Source organism: Anser cygnoides, chromosome 13 (genome assembly GCF_040182565.1).
Source record: "Anser cygnoides isolate HZ-2024a breed goose chromosome 13, Taihu_goose_T2T_genome, whole genome shotgun sequence".
NCBI lineage: Eukaryota > Metazoa > Chordata > Aves > Anseriformes > Anatidae > Anser > Anser cygnoides.
Genome location: NC_089885.1, coordinates 5,394,510 through 5,418,436, shown reverse-complemented (window position 1 = coordinate 5,418,436; position 23,927 = coordinate 5,394,510). Strand labels below are relative to the sequence as shown.

Genomic DNA, 23,927 nt, shown 5'->3' with positions numbered 1-23,927 from the left:
GCTGATAGCTACTCAAAATAATAAAGTAATTGAATTAAAAATGTTTAAAAACGTTCCTTCCATAGCATCCGAAACTTTCTAAGTTTCACCGCGTACACGGCATACAAATTACCCTCTACAGAGCAATTAGATTAGATTAAAGGGAACTGAGTGTAGGGATTTGACAAGCAGGATTCATAACTTGGTCAGTGTCTGTAGCTACTAAGATGTGTTGGGCTGATAAAAGTGATAAAAGTGATCTGTCCACCAGTACACAAATATGCTCCCAGGAGTTCACCTGTGCTAAAAGATGTGAGGTGACCCAGGAAAGCCTGGTGGGGCCCAGCGGAGACAGGCCGAGCCCACCTTCCCACCTTCCCATTTCCCACTCGGCGCTCTGGAGAAAGAAGCAAAACCTTGGCCAGGTTCACTTCCAGATGAACGCTGCGTTATATCTGAAGACCAAGGAGCAGCAAGTCCTTTACCATATGGGCGAAGGGCAGGCAGGACAGGGGCTGTGGTGGGCTGTGGTGGGAGCGCAGTGTGAACCCAAGGCTGAAGCCGGCGGCGGGGAGGCCTGGTGGGCTCCTGCAGGGGCTGCTGCCATGTGGGTTCCTCCTCAAGGCCGGCCCGTGCCTGTGCTGCTCTCCCTCAGAGGCCTGTCGGCAGAACGGGCCCTCTCCTCGGGATGGCCAAGTCAAGGAAGAATGAAAGCTATGTCCGGAGCTTCTATGAAGTAATCCTGTCTGGGAATCATTGAAAACACTTGCATCTGCAACCCTAAGCTGTTCTCAGGAGACCACATTGGGGGAGAGGCAAAGATAGTTTCATACCTCACATATTTCGATTTTTTTTTCCCCTGAAGTCTTTCACACATAGCATGGTCTCTTTTGTGTGTGTGTGTGTCTCTCTCCCACCGGGTCTGCATATTTGCTAATCGTGGAGATGTGCCAGGTCTTCTCTTTCCCAGAGGAATTGCCATAATTTAGATCCAGAAATAACAACATTCCCAGCCTTTTCTCCATCAACATGAGATTGCTGCATTTCCTAAATACTTTAAATTGTGCTTGAGTGCATGGCAGATGATTGCAGATGTTGCCACCTCTTTTCCCAGATCTCATGTTTATTTTATGGCTGTAGATCTAAGTTCTGGACTTGTCACGCAGCCACAAAGAACGGACGTGTCTCCCCCCAACATAACTCAACATAAGCACAGGGCGGTGATATCTCTGTCATTCTGTAGGACTCCACACTCTGCAGTGTCAGAGGGAAAACAATGGCTCTGATTAATGAGCTGCTGCCACCGAAGACCAAACAATTTTGACCTAGAGCTGCTTTCTGTGGCCTCTTTCCATAAATCTGCAACTGATACGGCGATCCCTATCATGGAAAGATGAGGAAGCTCATGGCACTGCACGTTCAGGGAGTTGCCTTTGAGCAGGTGTAGTCAAACTCCAAAGGTTACGTTTTGATTACCAAAAATCAGAGTAAAGTTCCTGTTAATTAACAGTGTTTTTTTAACTGTCAGCACAAAAAGCAATCAGGTGGCCTTGCTGAAGCGTTTCTGCTGATTACAGGAGGAAGTCAGAGTGACCCTGTGCCACTTCATCAGGAAATGCTGATGCATCTATGGGTGAGGAAAAGTCTTGTAGGAACAAATCCCAAGAGTAGGGCCAATGCCTTATCTTATCTTCAAACACTCGCTCTACTTAGCAGTTGTTTTCCCTGTGCTGTAGATGTCTCCTCCACTTGAGAGCAATGATTGAATTTTTTGTTGTTGTCACTGAGAACGTTTACATCCGAACTCCTGCCTCTGGTGGAGCTGCACACAACTTGTATCTGTAGCAGGCAGAGGAGAAGAATGGGTGGGAACGGCTCGCCTTTCTCACGAATCAGCTAAACAAATACCAGGTCTTCTGCCTTGGAAAATCAACAAAACCATGAGGCCTGCTGTGCCAGCAGATACTCCTGGGTTAACACTAGCATTCAGATATTCTGAAAGAATCTTAGCCATTTCTCCCGATGAGTTACTGATTACTAATTTAATTTTGTATGAACTTCTTCAGCTGCTGTAGGAATGGAAGCTCTGACTGGCCTACAGATGGCTGGCTACATGCCCACACAGAGCATCTCTGTGGCAGGAATCCCTGGGGGGATTCCTGTGTTCTTCCAGGTAGAAGCCAACAGGACGATATGCTTCTTGCAAAACAAAACAGAAAATCTTCAAAAGTTCCCAAGAGACCTGGGGGCAAGTGGGCTCTTTGCCTTTCTTGCCTAGATGATGTATTGGGCAGTTTTGAGGGTGGTGGTTTGTTCCCATTACAGGCTGGTGGGGAGTAGCTTGGCTGCCAGCTTGCAGCACATGGAGCAGAATCACCAAATCACCGAATCACAGAATCATTTAGGTTGGAAGAGACCTCCAAGATCACCTAGTCCAACCTCTGACCTAACACCTAGCACTTGCTGAAGTGGCATTTCCAGCTCGTGTGAGAGCAGGGCTGGGACAAGCCCTAGGCCCCTACTCCTCTCTGGGAAAGACAGCTCGGCAGGGAGTGTGTGAGCATCCTACAGGGCTGTGGCCCGTGACAGCACCTGAGGAGGAGGGCACGGCCTCATACATCAAGCGCTGTGCACATGTGTAGGAAAAGATGAAGAGTTTAAATCTTCACAAACAACTTCAATTATTAGCCTCAATATACATATGGAGAATTGAGGCTTAGGAGAGCAAACAACCTGATAAAGCTAACTCCCTGAGCAAACCATGAAATGGGAGCAACGTGATCAAGCCATGTTAGATCTGGAGGGTAAGCTACCTTCACACAGCCCTTTCTGACCCACACATTCCACATCTGCAGCCCATCGTGGGGGCCTTTACCCTCCCTACTGGCTCGGTACCCATCAGGTGGCTTGAGAGAGCACCCACTAGCCAGCAGAAAAGAAGAAAATGAAGAAGTTTGCTCCTGATTTAAAGCCAAGATCTTCAAGACAAGAGCATCCCTTCTTTGCTGGGAAAGTCAAAGCCAGCAGTAATGCTTAATTTAGAAAATATTGCGTTTATAATAGAGAGCATAAGATATTTTATTAATGCATGAGTCTGGCAGAATCAAAAATTATATGTCCTTCTCCCACCCAAAGTCACAACAAAAAGGAGGGAGAGGTGGGTCTTTTTACTTACTTGCTAATGTCTTTTTAAGCCTTTAAAGTAATAGAAAATTACTCAATTATAACAAGTGAAAGCTGATTCCAGGAGCTGAAGACCTAATAAACACACCAAATATTGCAAGATGCAAAAAAAAAAAAAGATGCAAGATGCAAAAAAGAAAAAGATGCAAAAAACAGATGCCATAATGCTAGCAGTACTGTCTTCTCTTTTCATAGTGGGTGACCTTCAAACAAATCCTAAAATGATTACAGGCCGTTGGTTTAAACACACACAGCTTTTCACTGAATCCTTGAACTTTCTAATTCTAGTGGAAATAGGATTTCCTTGGGGATATAGTCATGAAAATACCCTTTAAAACTGGTACCTGCTCATTTTCCAGATGCACTCAAGCTGTGTCCTTGTGATGAGGTTCCCTGGCCTCTCAGAGGACAGCACATTGTCTCTCCTCCGTGTCATTTAGTGCTGCAGACACAAAGCAGTCTGGAGAGACTGAGCTATCATCTGTTTTTCCCTGGCAGGTAGAACAGGTAGCAGCTCTTCATCAGCACAATCCGTATTAATGGCAACCATCTCATTAACAGTGATCAGGGCCATACACGCTGTTCATAGAGCCCCCAGTGACCCCCCTGAGCATTTTCAGAGCACAGATTATGTTCCTGATCTGGGCTCTAACTTTCAGAAACGCTACAAGTTAAGCATGGCTTACAAAAGTATTCCCAATCTATTGTCAGCAGTGGACAAAGTTTTTAAATAACATGTCTATGCCTCTCCCCTTTCCCTACTAAGTCAGCTCTAAAACTCTGACTTCCAGCCCTTCCTAATGGGACCTGATGTGTCCTAGGGCCCAGATCTGTGCACAAGAGTGACTTTACACACATGAATAGTCCCTGGAGTTCAATCATGTGCAAAAAGCTATTTGTGTGCCCAAATCCTTGTGGAATCAGGGCCTTGGTCGAACCTGCTTCATTTAGCTGTCAGCACAGCGGTCTGTGCTTTGCCTAGATGTTATTTTTTTGTCATCTGACGCAGAGGTTAGGTGCTCTTTGGTACTGTTCTTTCAGTTTTCCCCTCCTCTGTGTGCTGCAGTGCCCAAAAGGGATAAGAGGATCTCTTAATCAGGTATGATATTGACATTGGCTGTCACTATGTACGATACCTAGATACACTCGATCTCACAAGCATTTGTAAGCGCTCTTTTTGGCATAGCTACTGGGTAGTGACAGTGCCTAAAGGATGCTTGAAGGAAGACTGTTACAATGAGAAACAGAGATTAAAAATAGTTGTTATCTGTGCTTACCAATGGTCCTAGCACGAACAAGGTATTTGCTTAGTGTGGGAGGGATGTCCCTCGGCCAAGTGAGATGGAGTTAGGAATCATCTAACAGAGGTGAGGGAGGTCACACGTTACCCTCCGCCTGAGGATCCTCCCAGGTTTCATGTTGGCTATGCTGCAAAATCAGATTATCCGAGGAAAAGCAGTTTTCAATATACTTTTCTTCCCTGGACAATGTATCAGTCAGCCTTTCACATTTCACTGCCAAGGACCCGTGTAGATGTGCTGTGTTTGGGGTTTTCTGCTCTGTCAGGAGCAGAATGTTAAACTGGCAGAGAGAATAAGCTCTTGGGAGCAGAAATGGTGCAGACCCTGGTTGGAGGGTCCATCCTGGCTCAGGGCTCTTTCTAAAGCCTCTCTTTAGCTCAGCCCTGCGAGACTCTTGACCAGCTGTGGTCAACTTGCTTTGGCTACAAGTCCTTGAGGGCAAGAACTAATCTCACATGTCACGTCACATTCCAGGAGGAACCTGCCTTTCTCCTTTGGTTTACAGAGGGGATGTTGGGCATTGCAGTACATGACGGTCTCTCTCCTAGCTCTACAGCATGATAGCCCTAGCATCTTATCCCAAACCATGCCAGAAGATCTGAGGAAGGATGCTGCACCAGCTTCATCACCCCAGCCAGGCAGCAGTGCTAGCTTCACAAAGAGGGTGGCAGGGACAGCCACAGAACTGGGGCTGTTCCCTGGGCTTTTAGACATCGCTCTGCAGAACAGCGCCTGCCAAGGTTCTCGCTCCTCGGCAGAGCTTTGCTGTGGTAAGGACATGCTTGGTGTGAGCACTTGGTTTTGATTTTATGACCCTTGTAGCCCTACTGTAGGACCAAAATTATTTACCAAAGAAGAGGAGAATGTTATTTTAGGCCTGGACATGACAATTTAAGCAGTGCAAGCAGAAGATGCTAGCTTCAGCAGGACTCAGTCCAGCAGTATTTGTCTCCCACCCCACCCTAAGCAGGTTGGAGGCCCTGGTTGTATTGTATAACATACCACAGAATGCCGCCTCGGAGAGATTTCTTCAAGTCCTGACTGTTTTCTTATGAAACTGAACTCAACGATCCTTGTGGGTACCTTCCAACTCAGGATATTCTCCGATTCTATGATTCTAAGTACAGAGCTAGCTGTATTTATTTTTTTTTTGAGAAATGCTAGACATACTGATTGAAGCCGTAAAATTAAAATGAACTACATTAAAATAGTGTACATTTGTGTAGCATACAAAGAAGGAAGAGCACTATAACTAAGCTACATGGTGCATTCAAACAATGCTTACCTATGGGCTGCCAACATTGTGTTCACTTTGCCCTTTCCAGACCTAGATCGCACCTGCCTGTGTTTTACAACACAATCAAGAGCTTACCAGCAAGTAAGAGACCTGCACGCAGTGTCCAATGAATAAATATGAAAGTGGAGCAGCTCCCTTTCTTCTCATCCAGTGTGCCCTGGGGCCGTCCCCAGCTTTGCCTCCAGAAAACCAAAATCCAGCTGTAAAGGGACCAGGGGAGGCTGAAAGTTTTGCGAGGCCTCATCATGCCATCTCCCCCACTACCTTCTTGGTTTTGCCCTGCAACTTTTTTCCTTTGAGTCCACTCAGCTTTGGCTCAGGCATGCCAGAAAGGGCGCACGCTGTGTTTAGAAAAACTCTCTGTCACCTGGCAGCAGGGATGAAATGTGTGTGGCAGAGGAATTTCTCCTCCTGTCCTCCATGGGGTAGAAACGTGCCAAAATTACTCTTTGTTTATTCTTTTCTTCAGCTCCTGGAGCCAAAATAAACTTTGGGAAAAAAGTAGCTCAGATGTATAAACAGAATAATTGAAAAATACTTTTCTTTCTCTTAGCAAAACCAGTCTCACATATTATAAAAGCCCGAGCACTTACTCCCTGGTCACAAGAGCAGCTCGGGTCTCTGCCCGCTGCCTGGCACAGCACTCCGCACCCCTCCCACAGTATCACACTTGCTTGTGAGGGACAAAAGTCAGGCCTGTTCAAAAGGCCAGCTCGAAACTTCAGCTAAGCCCCTGTAAGCCCTAAGAACAATTGACGGCGCAAGAGGAACCAAAGAAAGGATTATTCAAAACCCCAGGATTTTCTAAGTCAAAGCAGACCTGGCTGAAGTCACAACGCAAACAGCCCAGAGCGGATCGCGGTAGTAGCTGCGTGCTGGAAAAGCTACACAGGGCCCAAACCCCCTCAGCTAGCTAATTAAATGACACTCGGCAAACATTTTCAAAGCTACATTGACCATTTTTTTGTTTTCTTTTTGCAAAGATCAACACTTAGCTTTAGGAGAGTGAAATTCCTCAGCATCATGGAACAGCACATGCCAAAGCTCAGACCATGCCGTGTAACATGCTCTGGGTGACCCGGCTTGGCAAGGGGGTTGGACCAGATGATCTCCAGAGGTCCCTTCCAACCATTCTGGGATCCTCTGAGTCTGTGACTCTGTGAGTCTGAGGGCCATTTTGCATCCACAGCATTACATGCAACAGCAATTTTTAGGTAGGGCCGTGCTATACAATGTCACACTGGAGGCAGTTCACGTTGGCCAGGCTCCCACTTGTTCTCCAATTTATTCCTTATTCTGTAAAGGACATTAGAGATAGAGCTACAGAGCCATCCATCATGCGGAACAGGGTGTCGGGAGGTCTCTGACGATGGAGCCGTGGTCAGGACTGGTGCAGTGTCAGCTGAAGGTCTGTAGGGAGGCTCAGTGTGCCCAACAATGGGGTTGAGGAACACGCTGTCTGGGCAGGATGCTCCCTGGGAAGGACTCTGGTGCCATGAGATGAGCTGGCCTCCACTGAGTTTCTGCTGGGAATTTGAATGGCTCACGGAGGAAGCCAGGCTCTCCAACGTGGGAGTGATTCACTCTCCATGCTGAGAGAATATGCCAGGCTCAGAGCATTTTACTTGAATCCAGCACAAAGGAGATGAGAGGAGATGGGAGGTGGGAGGCAAGAAAATCACTGTTTCATCCAGTTGAAAAGTTAAACCCTAATGTTTCTCTTTTTGTTAGATACGTTATCTTCACTATTCTGCTGAGAATAATGCCTCTGTTATAAGCCCAGCTAAAGATTTCTGGCTTATCAAGTTCAAGGCAAAGGAGAAGATAGAGATTTGGAGAGCAGGAGGGGAAAGAAAACATACGGCTTTAATGTCAGAGCTTTAGAAATTGAGATACTTATCTAAGCCTGTTTTCTCCTTTCCTTGATTATGTTACTTTGAATTTGGACAAGGAAAGCAGCCCAGCCAGCCTCACTTCTGTTTCTTCTCAGTTTCACTTTCTGAAAGTGATACTGCCATAGATGAACGCTCCGATAGCAGGATGGTTTCACCTTCGGCTTTCTGCAGGCAGCTGCCAGGAGCACTCGGGGCGCCGTGCTGTGACGGGGGCTGCGCAGCAGCGGCAGCACCCACCTGCCAACGCTCCTCGCTCTGTCCACGAATGTCAGCTGCCCCTGCAAGTGGCCATCTGCGAGGGGCCAGGAGCATCCCAGCACCTCTCAGCGCCCGGGTTCGTGGGGCTGTCATGGTGCAATAGCTGTGCTCACAAGCTGCTTGGTGTGTGAGCCACAATGACTGCTCATCAGTGCAGCAGGGGGCAAGGTGAAACTCGTCCTGATCTCACAGAGCCTTGGGAAGTGTGGCTGCTTGGGAGACGTTTCCTGAGCCAGGAGATGATGATGATGGGGACGATGATGTGAGAGGCCTTTGTCACTGTTGTCACTAAAGACCACTATCATGAGAGACCTGACAAACCTCGTTACGCTAGCACTAGGGATGGTGTCTCAGACACCACTGCAAACTTGCCTGGCAGCACTACTTTTTTTTTTTTTTACATTTGCCTCAAAGAAAGCAGCTTGCTATTTAGTTCCAGTGCAGTATTTTTTGCATGTTTCTTTGGAAAACAGGAGGCTTTTGATGTGTTTTTAACATAGCAGATGTTTCATGGCTGTGAATCAGAAAGAGCTGCTCCCAGAATTATAGTTATCTCTCCTCCCATTGATTACAAGGTAATATATGAGCTCATGCACCACGTTGTTTCCCGAAGACCCAATTCCCGCCAGTTTTATATGTGTGTAAAAACCTTTTGAAATTAATCTGTTGTTCTAAAACTGTAATAATCCGTAACACAGCCAGCTCTAAATAAAAGGAAGAAGACTATTAGCAGAAATACAGGTTCCCCATGTTAGAAAAGAAAGAGATGAATAAGGGAAAGAAAAACAAACTGAGGGGATCTCAGTAGGTACAGTGTGCTCAACTGAATTGCAGCAATATAAATTAAACCCTGTGTGGGCCCCCAATTTAGGAACTATTTACAAAACAAAAAGCTTTCCTCAGCTGCATTGTGCCCGTTCCAGCCATACTGAATAGCCTGCCTAACGATGGTTTCTTCTTTATTTGTGTCAGGTCTTGCTGAGGACGAATTTTTTGAGAAACCGACGCTAAGCATTGCAAAAGACCACATTGTCATCTTACCAGGAGAAGCCCTAAAAATAAAATGCAGGTAAGGATTGCTCCAGCAGTGCTGGATTCCTTTTGTTGTACCGATTCCCTTGGCACAGCACAGCTTCTGGGTAGGGGGGAGCAAAGATTGCTGCACAGCCGTGATCTGGCAACTGGAGCAGTTTTCCCTCACAGGTGCTTCTGAGTGGAGGAGAATTTGCTGGGCTGTAAGGGAGCAGGGAGGATGGTCTATGGTCACCATGCAGCCCAACCTCGTTCTTTACATTGTAAGGGGGCCCAAGAGAAGCCCTGAGTCAGTGCACAAGTAAGCTTATGGAAGGGGTTGTACCTTTAGGACATGGCTGTGAGATCCTCATCTGAAAATAGGTTCCCATTCAGCTCTTCAGCAGCTAAAGTCACTCCTTTGCCCCCTGTCCATAAGTGAATGACAATCGAGATCATCACACTATGTCATTAGCTCTTTAAATGTATGTTTATATGTATAAAGTTTCATATATGCATACATATATATGACAAAAAAATGTATGTATAAGCTTAAACTTCCTAACCTCAAATACTGCTAACCCAAGAGATGACAATTAAATAAGCAGCATTTACTATGTGTACATGCAAAGACCTGATCTGCTTGAACTTACATCTTTAAATCAAAGGTAACCAGGACTTGTAAAACCCAGAGCATTAATCATAAATTGTGGCAGCTCTTCGATTCTTGACACAATGTGTAAAAACCAGCCATGCAAGAAACAAGCAAAGTTTTGGTAATGCTGTGTGTTTGCAGGGCGGTGGACCTCTACAAAAGGGGAATATAGGGTTTTGGTCACAACCGAGCGGTAAATGCGAAGAGTCAGAGCACCTTCTGCTGTGTCCAAACACACACAGGCTCGCTCGGTCACACAAAAGGCCTCAGACTGGGCTGCACACAGGTGTCACTTGTTCTGAGTGTGATTTAAATGCCAAGCTGCTGTGAGAGGCTGTTTTTCAGTTTCTTCAGAGAGCATTGTAGGAGAGAAGGCTTAAGGTAATCTAAACTATCACAGTTTCTCCCTCACACACAGGCTTTTTTTTACACCTTCTTGCAAAGTCCCCTTGACTGTAGCCAGTACGTGGTTGGTTTCTTGCAACCCCAGTTCCTGGAGACAGTAAGAGCAATGGGAAGGTGAATCTAAGCTGTAAGTTATGCTGACACATATATCCCTTCTGATTTTTTTCCTAGTCTATCTAATTCAATGTTACAGTGAAAGGTAAATGACTCATGCTGTGTAAATTTGTGATGTCTTCTGGAGTGTAAGGTAATTTTTTTCAAAGTACCTCAAGCTAGCCGCGTGGCTTATGAGGTCAAAACAACCTTACAATGGTATTTTTAGCTTGGCAAGCAGCAAGAATGATGGCAATAAAGTTTAAACAGTCCTTTAAAATCTCGATGTGCTTCGTAAAACATGATATGTGGACATGAGTTCAGTGTGGTGCTCCAGGCCAATTAAACCACTACTTTTCAGCAGTTCTCCATCCACAGCCTTTTTAATCTCTAGCAACGTCCTATTTTCTCGTATCACCAGATGAATGAATAGATGAAAAAATTATTAGCACTTCAACAGTGCTGGCTGTGTTCCGAAATTGCTTTATGGATGCGAAGCAATAAACGCCCCCAGCAGGGCTGACAGGAAGCAGTACCTGCGATGCTAGCATGGGAGCAGAGGCCCAGAGCACTTAAGTTGCTTGCCTCACACAAGAGCCGGGACTTGAAGCTGGAAGTGTGATTTCTGCACTTTGAGTGGGAGATCCCCTGAACCAGATCCTGATGTCTGCCATCCGCTGACACACCAACATCCGCACACTCACAGCTGGTCTCCAGCCTGGTCCAGAAGGGAGCTCCGAGGTCCCCCCAGGGAGCAGCAGGGCTCAGCACGAGATGGCAGGCCGAGCAGGCAGCTGCTGGAGACTGAACTCGCCGTGTTAATGTTCCACCCCCCTCAGCCTCCACTCATTGGAGGTTTATGTCCAGGATTTCCTCATTTTTGGCAGCCTGGCCAGAACTGCAACTACTGTTGTGACTCCCCTTGGCCAGATGTGTGAAAATACCGAAGCAGTGGCTAAAGTCTTCATCTTCCACCTGGGTAAAACGGGCAGGTAGAGAAAGTGGGCGCGTGTGAGGATGCACAGAACTGTGAAACCCTGATCTGCTCTGCAGAACCACTGCTGCAGGTTTCCAGCTGTGGCAGAAACCAGACTGGGTGACGGGAGAAAGGGCAGGGACCTGAGCACTTGATGGGATTTGAATGTGAAGTGGCATTGTTCACATTCAGGGCCAGGAGTCCCGTTTCTTGACAGAAGGGGTCATTACGTCAGTAATGACGTTAGTAAGGTAGGAAAAGAGCACTGGCAGGGACCTCCCTGCCATAAAGTAATCCAGTGCTCTGAAGGCCAGGAAGCTGATGTGATGGATGAGGTGGGGTTGTCCAAGTCCACCGTGCATCCAGCGAGGGGGAGGCTGCTCACCAGGGAGGATGTTCACACTTCTCCCAGTGTTCTTGTTCTCCTACGTGCTGGGAATAACCTCAAGAGCTTAGCCCCGTGTCCACATCATCTTCAGGAAGGCGACAGAAGGACGGGCAGAAACGGGGGCCAAGAGGATGTTTGTTTAAGTGTCACTGAATTTGCTGGCAAACGCCTTCCCTTACTGCACTGATTGCACTGCTGCAAAGCCACTGGCACAGAAAGGGTAGTCGGAGTTCCTAGCTAACTGGAAATTTCACACAGCACGCTTGCTAGATACACCAAGTACTAGCATCTCTACGCCGAGTAGACGTGTCTAGACCGGATTTCTCCCTGGCGACACTCAACTGGGGAAATCCAGAGCTCCTTACTCCTTCCTCAGCTCAGCCAAAGCCATTGGGTCACTGGGAATTCACTGAGGGAGGGAGAAGGGGTGAGCGAGCCCCCGGTCCTTCAGAACAGCGTGGCCTCTCTGCGAGCACGGCAGGAAGGACCTGCCTCCCTCTAACAGTAACACAAGCTCCATCTTCCCCAGAGGAATCCACAGCCCATTACTCCCGTCCCCACCGGTTTCCACACTGACCAGCACCAGCTACTACAAAAAGACCGTACGCTTCAAAGCACAAGCAGGCACAGCCTGTACTAGCACTTCCTCAGGGACCTCAGAGCACATCCCGAGCAGTACACATCCCATCCAGGAGCTCCTGCCACCATGGTGTGCCCTGATGTTTTTGGCACAGCACGACCAGCACAGCCAGTGCCCGTTGCTGAGCTAACTTAGGTCTGCTGAAAGCTCTCTCTGAGTCCAGCAACAGGTTGTAAAATGGCTTTTGCTTTTTGTCAGTGAGCTACGTAAAATTGCATTTGACATGAGCTGTGTTCATAAATAAGACACGGAATGGGTCAGGTGGGTGAAATGGTGTATCTATCTGTCCTGCTGGTTTTATGTTCTGGCTGCCGTGACGAGGTGAATGGAAAAAAATGTGTCTTGAGCAGATATTCTAAGATCTGTAATCTGATTAGTTCCAGATCCTTCACAAAATCAAGATTGAGTCACTGCTGATTAAACAAGAAAGGTGATGAGAAGTTACATAAATGTTCTCTCTACATGCAGCCTTAGAGTTAAAAGAAAGTATAAGTTAATTTAGCTGTTAAAATATGCAAAGTCCTCAGCTTGGAAGAAATATATAATTTTATCTGGTGCTTTCAAATGTTTGAAGTGCCTAAAACATAACATTATAAAAACAAACTCGTGTTCAAGATGTCTGTTAAAATAAAAATTAAGCTTTCCTCCAGGAGTTAGCTTCCCGCAGCTCCTACAGACCAGTTCTGGAATTTCCCTTGTTCTGTTGATGAGTGTGCTGTGATGCCCCTTACTTTCTTATGGCCAGTAATGCAAGCACCCCACAACCTTAATCATTCATGTCCAAATGACAAGCTTAGGAACATTAGGAATATCAACAACACTTGGCGAGAAGGAAGCCCAAATTTTGTCTGAAATCGTGACCCTGTCTTTAATTTTGGTGCGTTGTGTTGACAGGGGAGCACCTTCGGTGAGCTGGCTTTTGAGGGAGGACCAGAGGGAAGACCCCAGGGTGCACCTCAGCAGCTGCCGAAATAACACGCGGCAGAGCTGCAGCATGCTCGTCATCAGGAAAGTCACAGCCAACGACACCGGTTACTTCACTTGCATCCATGACAACTCCCCATCCAACGAGGATCTCATGGCCAAGATTTACGTCTTTGTCGAAGGTAAGAACTTCACTTTCTTTTGGTTTTATGCCTTCTTGGTGACATAAACTGTGTTCAGCTGAGCTGTTCAATCTGTGCTAGGTACAACAAGCAACCCAGTTCAGATGCTTTCCCAAATCCCACCTCCCTGCTGACCCAGCAAGCACCAGCTCTGACATTTTGTAGAGGATGGATTACACCTGGATTTTCAGGCCAGCTGAATTCACAGGGACACGGATGTGACAACCAGAAATTAGCTATCTTGTTCAATTCCAGGACTTGAAAACTAGATTGTCCTGCCTATGTTTGTGTTCCAAATAACTGATACACTGATTTCTTTAAACATCTTTTACGTTCTTTCACTTTTAATATTAAATTCTTTTATCCTAGGGGGTTTTGCTATCAGAGTGCTTTTCCTAAGATTCACCCTCAATAACCAAGTCCTCTCTCTTCCCCTTCCTCCCCAGGCATGAAACTCCCTGACAAGGGATTTTGTAATTCCTGTCTCTCCTACACGTTTGTGTCCAGCTTTGTCCTTCACATCTATGAGAAGTACTTACCAAAGCTGGATGACTGCATTGTACATATTTTACTGGCTTTTGTAAAAAATGGCCCACTGCTCATTTCTGTTGTCTTTGAGCTGCCTCTCCCCTGTATGTCAGAATCATTGAGTTCAGATCCAATAATAAATGGAAACAGAAACTTCAGAGGAGAGTTGTCTGCTATAATTAAGTGACTAACACACCGAACAACCATGTCAGTAATATGAATTCTTCTTAAATGAACATTCCCAGAAAATGCTGATATTTTTTTCCAAACTTTTTGACAAATGCATTGTCAAACTATTGAATCATCTTGGATCTTCCAGGCTGAGATTGTGAGTAATTAGACAAAGGAGCTAACCTTTTGGGGCTGGGACAGGGGATGGCATGAGCTCCATTGGTGCTGAATAGGGTTACTATTCAGTTCCCCACACTCATACAAATGAGCGAATTTAGTTTTTCCAGTAGCTGCTAAAATGGGGTTCTTTGAGTCTTGGTAACAAGACAAATGCTAGAGATGCAATGAGTTTGTCTGATGTGGTTTGAACAGTTCAGTAAGCTGTCTACCTACAGAACACACTTGTGTATGGGCCGGGCAGCTCCGACAGTCTCACAGTGTTGCTCACTATGGTGAAACCAGCACGAGGCGTGACTCCCATCACCAGGGGACTGTGGTCTGCCCACACAGCTAAATTCAACTTCTGAACTACTAGGTGAACACACCTGGCTGATGCACGTGGATAAGATTTTCCTGTCTCTGTATGTCTGTTGAAAATAGTCCCTTTCTGCCCTCATCCTGCTTTCCCAGTAAGTCTTTCTCTTATCGGAAAGTAGCTTTTTGGTGTTACTTGTGAGTTCCTGCAGTCACTTTTTTCTGCCTTTCTATTTCCTTTTTCTTATTTTTCCTTGTTACTCTAAGCCCTGATTTCTTTATCCACCCTAGTTCTTGTGCTGAGCTGTTTCCTTTTCTCATTACACACTGCTCAGATGCTCCGCATCTAATATTGTTAACCCAGCCCAATGCCTACACTTCAGGAAACAGTGCATTGAAAACTCAATTCTCTATCCTGATTCAGTGCCCTGGCCAGCTACCCAGGACTTCATTACTCTACGGCGGGAGCACGTGCAGGAAATGTTATGGATCTTTTGGGACTGCCTGAGCATTTTCCTTAAGAAAATATCTCAAGTTATGAAATGCTTGCTGGCGATGTACTTGGAGCAATGCTAATCTAAAAAAAAATCACAGGATGTCCTCTTGCTAGCTTGAGCCTGCTGTGCCAAGGTTCTCCCTAAACACAGCACTGCGTGGCTGTTTGCTGTAAATCACCCTCAAAGATTCTCCTCTCTCAGATGCGATTTCACTGTGTAATATGCCCTCCCTGCTCTATAAACTCTTATCCAGAGTTTTAAAAGTCCCATGCTTTAAAAGCTTTGAAGAAAAAACATACAGAAATTGAGCCACTTGTGCTACGCGTGGGTGAAGCCGTGAGGAAGGCACACCAGCGGGGAACCCTCTGCTCCGTGTCCTGTCGAGCCAGCTGCTCATCCACCACAGAGCAGAGCCCGACCGCAGCAGCTCGGGCTGTAAGCCTGCAAGTGCCTGCTGGGACCTGGCCTGCCAGGCCGAGGAAGCTGCTTGGCCCCAGCGAAATGAAGCTATTTATACCTCAGCATGGATGCTGTCTGCAGGGCGTGCTCTTCTTCCCCTGTAATTCCTGTGTGTGTTTGCTGAATGCCAGGAGGCCGTTCTGGGGACACGGAAACTGTTCGCCAGTGTCAGGGATCTATGAGTTGTGGAGTTAAGGAAGGCACTCAGACCGTACCTATGATTTTCTTAAATATTTAAACATGCCTTTGTAAGGGATTTGGTCTCACAGTGTCTGGGCATCACTAAGAAAGCCATCGGCTGTCTCTAGTGAAGAAACTCACAGTTCCCAGTGAGTGCCAGACAAAGAAGAAGTCCAAAAGACATCTCTCTGGATGTTTTGTGGAGAGAGTGTGTGCTCAGCAGGGTGTTTATAGGACCGAGCCAGGTGGAGTGAGAAAATATTGAGCCAGACCCTGAAGGCTGGAGATTCCTCAGAGGTTACGAGCCATTATTGCCAAAAAAGGAAGGGGAATGGTATTTTTTCCCTTCATTCCTGGCCTGCTGCTTGACACCGAAATGAGAACATGACTGTATCGGAAGCCCTGCTTATTGGCTATTATTTCCTGTGCTTGCTTCTGTTTTTACAGCCTCCCTGGTGGAGCTTCTAAGCTCTGTCAGAATCTGGCACTCAGCAGCTCTCCCCCGGCGCAATTGAGCCATGACCCCTGCACATCAGTCAGATCATACGGGACCCAAAGGCAGCAGGGTCAGCCTCCACGCCTCAGCTGTGCACCGACAGTCTGCAGGGAGGGAGAGCTCAGGATCTTAATCCTGAACAATTGTTCCTGAAGCCTTTTCTGCTTCCCGCTGCAGCTGCAAGTCGCAGGGACTGTAATTAAAAGGCAGACAACCCCCTCCTCCTGTCGCCCCTTTCCTTGTTGGAAATACAACGTAGCTTAGGGCTGGACCAGAAATAGTTGGGAGTTTCTTAATGTGGTCGTTTAACTTCGTTGCAACTCTGAGGGAAAACCTCTGCAGCGAAAGGCAGCGTCTGGTCGATCTCGGTGCTGCAGCGCTGACCCAAGAGCAGCCCAGCAGCTCTCCTGTGGCCACAGTCAGAGAACGGGGGGGACAGAGACAGCCATACCCCCTTCTCCAGACTCAGAAAGGCTTGTGTGGACAGTGTTTCACTGCAAATGCTGCCGCATTTGCTCCTGTCTCCTGCAATTACCCTTCCCAACCTCATGGATGGTCCCTGTGGGGGACGCACTCATTCATCGCAACCTTTGGGATTTCGGAGCCCAGGGAAGGGGCAGGCTGTCTATTTGTGTTCTGATATAGAGACCCCTCTCTGCTAGGTTTTCTATAGCACATATAAAATTAAACATGGCTTAGAGAAGGAGGAAAACAGAAACAAGAAGATTTTCTCCACCTTCCCCAAGTGTTGTTCCAGACCGCAGCCTAGACAGCAGTCAGGACTTGCAGCTCTCAGCTCTCTGAAATACTGTTACTGTCAGCAAAGCAACTGTCTCCAAGTAAGATAGCCGTCAGTGTGTCAGCTGGTAGAGCTCCCTGTGCCAGCTGAAATGCTGCCTCAGCTTTTGCTGTGATTTCCCCTCGCAGACCTTAGCTGCACGAAGCAGTATTGGATTTGCTACACCTTTCTGTGCCACTCAGTCAATGCATCAGGAGCACGAGCTCAGCTCTGCTTTGCTTCCTTCCATCAGCAACTTGCCCAGCATTATTACTGTGGTAATTGAAGCTGGTCACATCTTGCAAAATACTGCCTAGAAAAGTTCATCCAAGTTTCCAAGCTGGGCTTTGCTTCCTGTCCTCACACACCAGTGGTGCTGCTTTGCTAGGACAGTCGGGGAGAGCAAGACAAGGGGAGAGCAAGTCAGCAGCAGAAATCCTGTATTATTTTTATGCAAAGCAGGGCTGTTATTCTGTTTCTTTAAATAAGTAGGGCTATGATAGGGCTGGTTCTCAACTACTTCAAAACCAAAACGAGTCTCACCACAGAGCAATATACATGAGCCCAGTACATCAGTGCTGGCGGCCACACAAGAATAACTAATAGAATAACTAATTCCTGCTTGTGCCTAGTGTTGTTCACTCTTTGAACATGTAGATGGTGAACATTTTAACTGCCTCTTCCTACCCATGGTAGTTCAGCTGCTGGTGTTTCACCATCTCAGTGTTACTGTGAATTAGGCACATGGCAAGGTTGAGGGACTCATTTGCTTCCATACATTTGGTTATCAGCACTGATGTTCCCAGGAACATGGTGTAACTAGGAGATATCCCCGTGCAGAAATTGTGTTCGGGCTCCTTTTAAAGTTCATATGGACACCACGAAGCACCGACACTCCAGGCCTGAGCTGTACTGCTGCACTGTTAGGCTCCAAAGCACAAGAACTGGAAATGAAATTTCAAGCAAGGCAGACTTTTATGTGGGATCTCAAGTCCTGTTAAGGCTCCTTGTGAAACTCGAGGGCTGTTTAAGCCATCCATGTGAGCACAGCCCACAGAAGAAGGAAAATCTTCCACTGCTTGCTGTCTCTGCTTAAATTCATCCTTCCTTTCCTGCTAGCTCCTTTTCCTCCGTAGCTAATTGGAAGGAAAGAGGGATGCATCCAAGCTGCTTGTCCTGTCACAGCACGCATCTCACTGCTTGTCAGCTCCAGCAGTGAGGCGTCCCCAAGGAAGGACACGAGCTCTCTCTCACTGCTGAAAAGAATGAGGAGGGCAGGTGGTACAAGTACAGCATCAGGGTCAAGTGTCACATCAACCACAGCCTCTTCTTTATCAAATGGGACAGCCCAGAGATGTGAAGTCCATCTTCTTCATCCTTCCTCCCTGAGAAAAATCTAAAGAGGAGGGAAGTGCATGAAAGCACCCCTCACATGAGATCATATTTTGGTTCCGACATTCTTTGAAGCCGATTTCTGCCTCCTTAATTCTCTTGACAGTTCACAGAGATAATCTGAATGTGAGAAGCAGAAATGCAGGGCCAGGGTGACAGCCTTGACTTGGGCTTTGGCTTGCTTTCCAGAAGATATTACCAGTGAGAACAGAGTTGGAGCTGCGTTTCTTCTTCCTTTCAAGCTAGAGACACCGAGACAGCTACACTTGCTGCCAAACACTCAGCAAGCCGAGATAGGCAAACGGTGTCCTGTCTGCTCGGTGTGGAGCCCAGCAGATAAGCTGGCTGTCCTGTGCAGACTGGTGGACGGCTTTGGCACCAGATCCTAGTCAACAGTGTTTAGGGCCACATGACGTGGGAACACAGGCTGTGTCAGACCCTCTGTGTTGTTCCTCAAGTATTAAGGACCGGATCCAGAGGAAAAATAAGATCCTTTCTATTCTCAATCAAGACATTCAGTATCTTCACACCATACCCTAAAGGGCCACTTTTAAGTGGAGGAGCCTTGTAAGATACGATGCTGAGTGAGCGGCATGACGTCCTGGCGCTGTGTCAGTTACAACGCTCGCCATCCCAGCAGGAAGAGGTAACTGTCCCCTCCTCTTCATTGATAAATAACTCCTAATTGAAAGCCTGACAGCCAAAATCTCCAGCCCACTTCCCCCACTTCTTCCTTCCCATTGCCTATCCACCCAGCAAGCACCAATTGCTGAGCTTTACCCAAGCTCTGCGGCTGGCAGCAGCTCATACAAGAGACTAGTTGTTAGTGATGGCTCTTCAGTAATCCTGGTGAATATTTTCTACATCTACATCTGCCTAAAATCTAGTGTAATGGATAGTCACAATCCATGGATTCATCTGATGCTTGAAACGTAGTTTCAGCCAAAGTATAGAGACTTGGGTTGTTTTTTTTTGTTGTTGTTCAATCCATTTTGGCATTTTTGTTGTTATTGGCTTTTCCTTGGCATTGAAAAGAATTTTGCTCCCACAATTTTTCGAAGTAACATTTTTTTAAAGTAATATATTTCTCTACGGATATTCCTGTGTTTCTAACAGCAGTCTCCAGGAGAAGAATGCATTTCATTTGACCAAAACAGAATGCTTCATGTTGACTCAGAATGGCTTCTGGGGCCTTTGCAGTCACTTTTGTTTTGCCTACAGATAAAATATTCTGCTTTCTGTTTAATCTAAACATTCCACCACCAATTCTTTTCATTTGCCTGCCAAACTGAAAAGTCCTTTATTTTCAAAGGTCCAGTTTCAAAACAAGTGACTTTATAGGAGTTACTTCTGTACCTAGAAGAAGCTTTGATAGTTTACCAGGAAGAACGGAGCAGACTAGGCAATTTCCTTGTAAAGCTTTCCAAAATGCTCTGACCAAAGTGTCACTTAACTGCTAATGATCCTATTAACATGAGGAGCAGATTGTTCTTGACCTTGAGGAGGATAAACTTGATGGGTTTATGTCAAAAAATTAACAAAATGACCTGGGAAACTCTTATTACCCAGACTTTCCAGCAAGTCTGCTCTTCTAAGATATGATGGATGGAAGGAAATAAATAGTGAGGGTAAGAGAATTACCTTTAGCAGGAACAAAGAGAAGCAAAACGAGTAGCTGACAGTTGGACTGAGTGATCTTTGTAGGTCCTTTCTGACTGAAACTCGGGAGAACACTCAGGAATTTCACAGAAAGGAGCAGCAGTGGATGACTAGCCTCAAAGGCCAGTTAGTGTTTCTCATCCCTCTGGGCTGATGGATGGTATCTGAAGGGCGAGGTGATGTTACCTCCACGGCTTTAGATATGATACAAATATCATGAGACAATTTGCTTTCACGGTGTAGGAAACTTGAGCAGAAATGAAAAGTACTCAAAATTCTGTACAAAATCCTGTGCACATGTCTCAGGAGGACGTCTTGAACACGCAGGCAGGTGATGTAACACTGAAAAGCAAGAAGCTGGAGGAGAGAGCCTGGGTCTACGGCACGCTGAGTTCCTAGGGTGAGGGCTTTCAAGCCCCTCAGCTTCTCCAGCTGCCAGGACGGGGCCATGAGCCTGCTGGAGGACGGAATTCAAATGGCAAGCATGACATACTTAGAGAGCTCCACCACTTCCTGGTAGATAGTCACCTCCAGTACAGATAACGCTAAACAAAAGAACAGATGTCACCGCGAGGCGAAGGAGTCCTGTATCTGCGCTCACATGCTGTCACCGTGCAGGCCTGGAGAGGGAACTGCACGTCCCCTAGGCAATTGCTATTACACCGCTGAGTTAAAAGGGACCCTCCCTAAGCTCATCCCAGGCAGCAATTAATCTCCTCCTAGACAGAACGAGAGTTTCAACATGAAGGGCTTCTCTGCCTGAAGGAAAACAATGTTCTTGTAGGCACTTGACCTTTGAGTTGCTTTTGTGTGCAGCATACTGGATTTTTCTGCCCAGTTCTGTCACTGTGGCCGGACAGCAGCAGGCCCCCTTCCCCTCCGTTGCCCCGCTGCCTCTGCTTCCTTCACTTTGCTGTTTGTGTTCCTTCTTCAGCCGGGCTGGGTAAACAGTAACACCCTGGCCTGACTGCAGTTTCCTGCAAACTTCCACTGACCTGCAGAGCTAGACAGTCAGTCTGAGACCCAAGGGAAGGGGCCTTTCCCTCTCCTCCGAGCTGGTGCTGCAGCTGATAAGTCCCTAATGCGCAGCGCTTGTCTTTCTTCACATATAATGAGCTTTGCAGCCTGCAGTAAATTATTCTTTTTAACTGTCTTATGGGAATTGATGGTGTTTTCTTATGGGTAAGATTCATAGGGCATATTACCTTCCCAGCTCAGGAGGAGGAACAGATGTGCCAGGCTACAGGGAAATACCCTATTTTCATAAAGTGTTTCTTTGCCAAGAAGTTTTTTCCTTGGAGTTCAGTGCCGGTAAGAGCAGAGTTTCCAAGTCTTGTATTGCAGGACAGCACCTGTGTTTCCCATGCCACAGCTCTCCGAATGGCAACAGTTAAGTGCGACTGATTTACACCATCTGGAATTTGAGATCTTCCTTGAGGTCAAGGTTATCATTTTTAAAGCAAAGTGACCCTGTCCCTTTTGTTTCACAAAGTTCTGTCTCTAAGAGGCTTTTTTACAGTGAGTAAATTGATTGCTGATTAACTTAAGCCGGTGAGCACGTTTGTAAAGCTGGCAGTGACACTCCCAGCATTCCAGCAGATCATTTTTCCATGCCACAGTCAGCCTGAACTACTTCGGAGTTTCATGAAGGATTCCGTTTTTTGTTTGGATATATATAACAAAGATATCAGCTGGTAGTTTATTAGTTGTCTCTTCAGCATTTATTCCTTGTCTTTTTGTTAAGATCCAAAGCTGAGCCACTTTATATTTGCTTATACGGTAAGTGAACAGCCCAGCTGCCTGGAAAACACTCCTGCCCAAAGCAAGTGGAGTCAGCTCACTCCTGCTCATGTGTCTTTGACAGCAGCTGGGATGAAGCATGAGCAAGCTGCACAATGCCCGGATCTGTTGCCCTCTGTGCTGGTCCTCTTTGGGGCTCAACAATATTATTTCTTTTGCACAGAGTTTCACAGGCAGAGGAAAAATGAATCCCTGGCCTCACTGACAGACCCGGAGTTATTTAGTCAGTGCTTGATCCCCACCTGCAACCCTTTGCCGTTCATTCCAGTGTTGCTTTCCACCGACAGCCTCACGTTAAAGCTCTCATGTCAAAGCTCAGCCCTGCAGATAGCTGCCACTTTACCACCTCCACCTCAGGAGCAGCCCCGCTACATCAATACCTATCCCATCCTCTCTGGGGGACAGAGAGCTCTTTAGGCTAAAGACGTAACCTGGATAAAGCACTGAGATAACAAAAATTATAGACGCCTGCTTACTGCACAGGGCTGTTATGCTCTAGGAAACCTCAATTACTGTAGGAAAGAGAAGAACCCATAAAGATAACGTTTTTCTCTTCTTTTCAAAGTAGAGAACAATGATTGTGAGACCTGACATCTACTAGAGATTAACAACCAACTGCTTTTCAAGCCATCCCCTCTTTTCCCAGCCCCTTCTTTATAACCCAGAAACTACCTTTTGCTGTTGTTAATTGCTGAGTGATTTTAAAGCACTATCTAGATTTCAAATAGTGATTGTGGAAGGCTAGATTTATATATACTGGCTTCCAATTCAGACTGTAGCTTATGATCTGGGATAGTGTAATTCTAGCTATTGGCTAGACATATGGCAATGCAGGTGGAGGCTGCCATTAAAAGTCAATCAGGAATGAAATATAGTTTCTATTATACATACTATAAATTCACGCATCCCATTTAGGTATTTTCCAGTAGTTTAGTAGCATCACAATGACTATCTTTTCCATTTACAGCTGAAAAAAGTGGATTATTTTTAGGCCTGGTGTGAATCTGAACATTTGGTAGATGTCAGTCTTGGAGGTGGGGAGAGACGATGGAGGAGAATGAGGTTAAATAATTATTTTTTTTCCATGAACAGGAAATATTTTAGAGAAATTTTATTCTGTTTTGACTAAGGTGTTTCAATCATTGCATAATTCAATGTTTTCACACATTTTAGGGCTATTTAACTCTTTTGCTTAACCACCTTCTTTTGATTTATTGTTTTTTAAACAAACATTGCTATTCTGAAATTCCTTCAAAAAATATTGGCAAAAATATTTTTTCATTCAGTGCTCCCATCTTTTCAGTTGAAACATTTAATCAAAACTTGATCCAGGTTTGTGAATATTTTGGTATGAAAAAGCTCCTTTTTCACAGCAAGTTTACTCTTGGCCTATATCCTTGTCCCATCCCCCTGTCACGTGGCACATTACTCTTCTCTCTTCTTACCCATAAAAGCAGTAGATTTGAATATGCCTCCCCTAACACTTTTTTGCTCCCCTAGTTTTTGTTGCAAATATGCACAAATCTACTTTCTCTGACTTTTTCTATAGCAAATAATCCAAGAGCGTTGTCTTCTTCTAAGCAGAAAGGCCTTTCACCATTTGCACAAGCTTTGAATTTGGCTGTAAAAGTATCATCACATTTGATATACTCCAAGTATGGTTTAGCTGGATTAAGCAGCATTAATGCCCACAGACAAACATTAAACATGTTTGTAGTGTAACTCAATCTAAGAATTTAGCAGTCCTGTTTGGGAAACTGCATAAGACAAACTGTAGCGAGTGTAAATATTTCATATTAGTTTTAGGGGTTGGAACAAGCTACAGGGTTGTGGTCTTGAGATCAGGTTTCTCAGCTTGAGGCTTGATTAGACCCAGTGCCTGCCTAGCCAAAAAGTTCAGACATATATCTGAAGCTTCCTAAATGTGGGGAGATTAGAGGTCTATTTTTTATTCTAATTAGTGTCTCTCATACAATGTTTCTTCAAAAGCCCTTACTCCAAAGTACATGGTGTTTTTTTATAGACCAACACAGAAAAAAAATGAATGGCAGGGAATAAAAGCTGACATGAAAAGACATTACTTGAAAAGATAGACATCATCCAGATTTCTGGTCTTTGTCTTCTGTTTCACTGCCTCCTGTTCAGTTCAGAAAGTGTGCAAAAAGAGCTCTGCAGTGCCACTGACAGCTCCTTGTCACAGCTCCCCATGTTCATCATGCATCCCTTGTACCTGCACAGTGATCCAAGTGCCTTTTCTAATACATCTTTGTAACATTTGCGACCTTTCTGATATACATGAGGAGCTC

At 45.9% G+C, this 23,927-nt stretch overlaps 1 protein-coding gene across 2 annotated transcripts in view; it reads left to right on the top strand.

The window, feature by feature from the left end:
• The window catches only part of LOC106038554 (vascular endothelial growth factor receptor kdr-like), a 137,260-nt gene that overhangs the window by 27,253 nt on the left and 86,080 nt on the right, over window positions 1-23,927 (top strand). For both annotated transcript variants that reach the window (XM_048070545.2, XM_048070544.2), the window contains exons 2-3: window positions 8,886-8,982; window positions 12,976-13,187. In XM_048070545.2, the coding sequence (XP_047926502.2) occupies window positions 8,886-8,982; window positions 12,976-13,187 (309 nt within the window). The remainder of the gene's footprint in view (window positions 1-8,885; window positions 8,983-12,975; window positions 13,188-23,927) is intronic.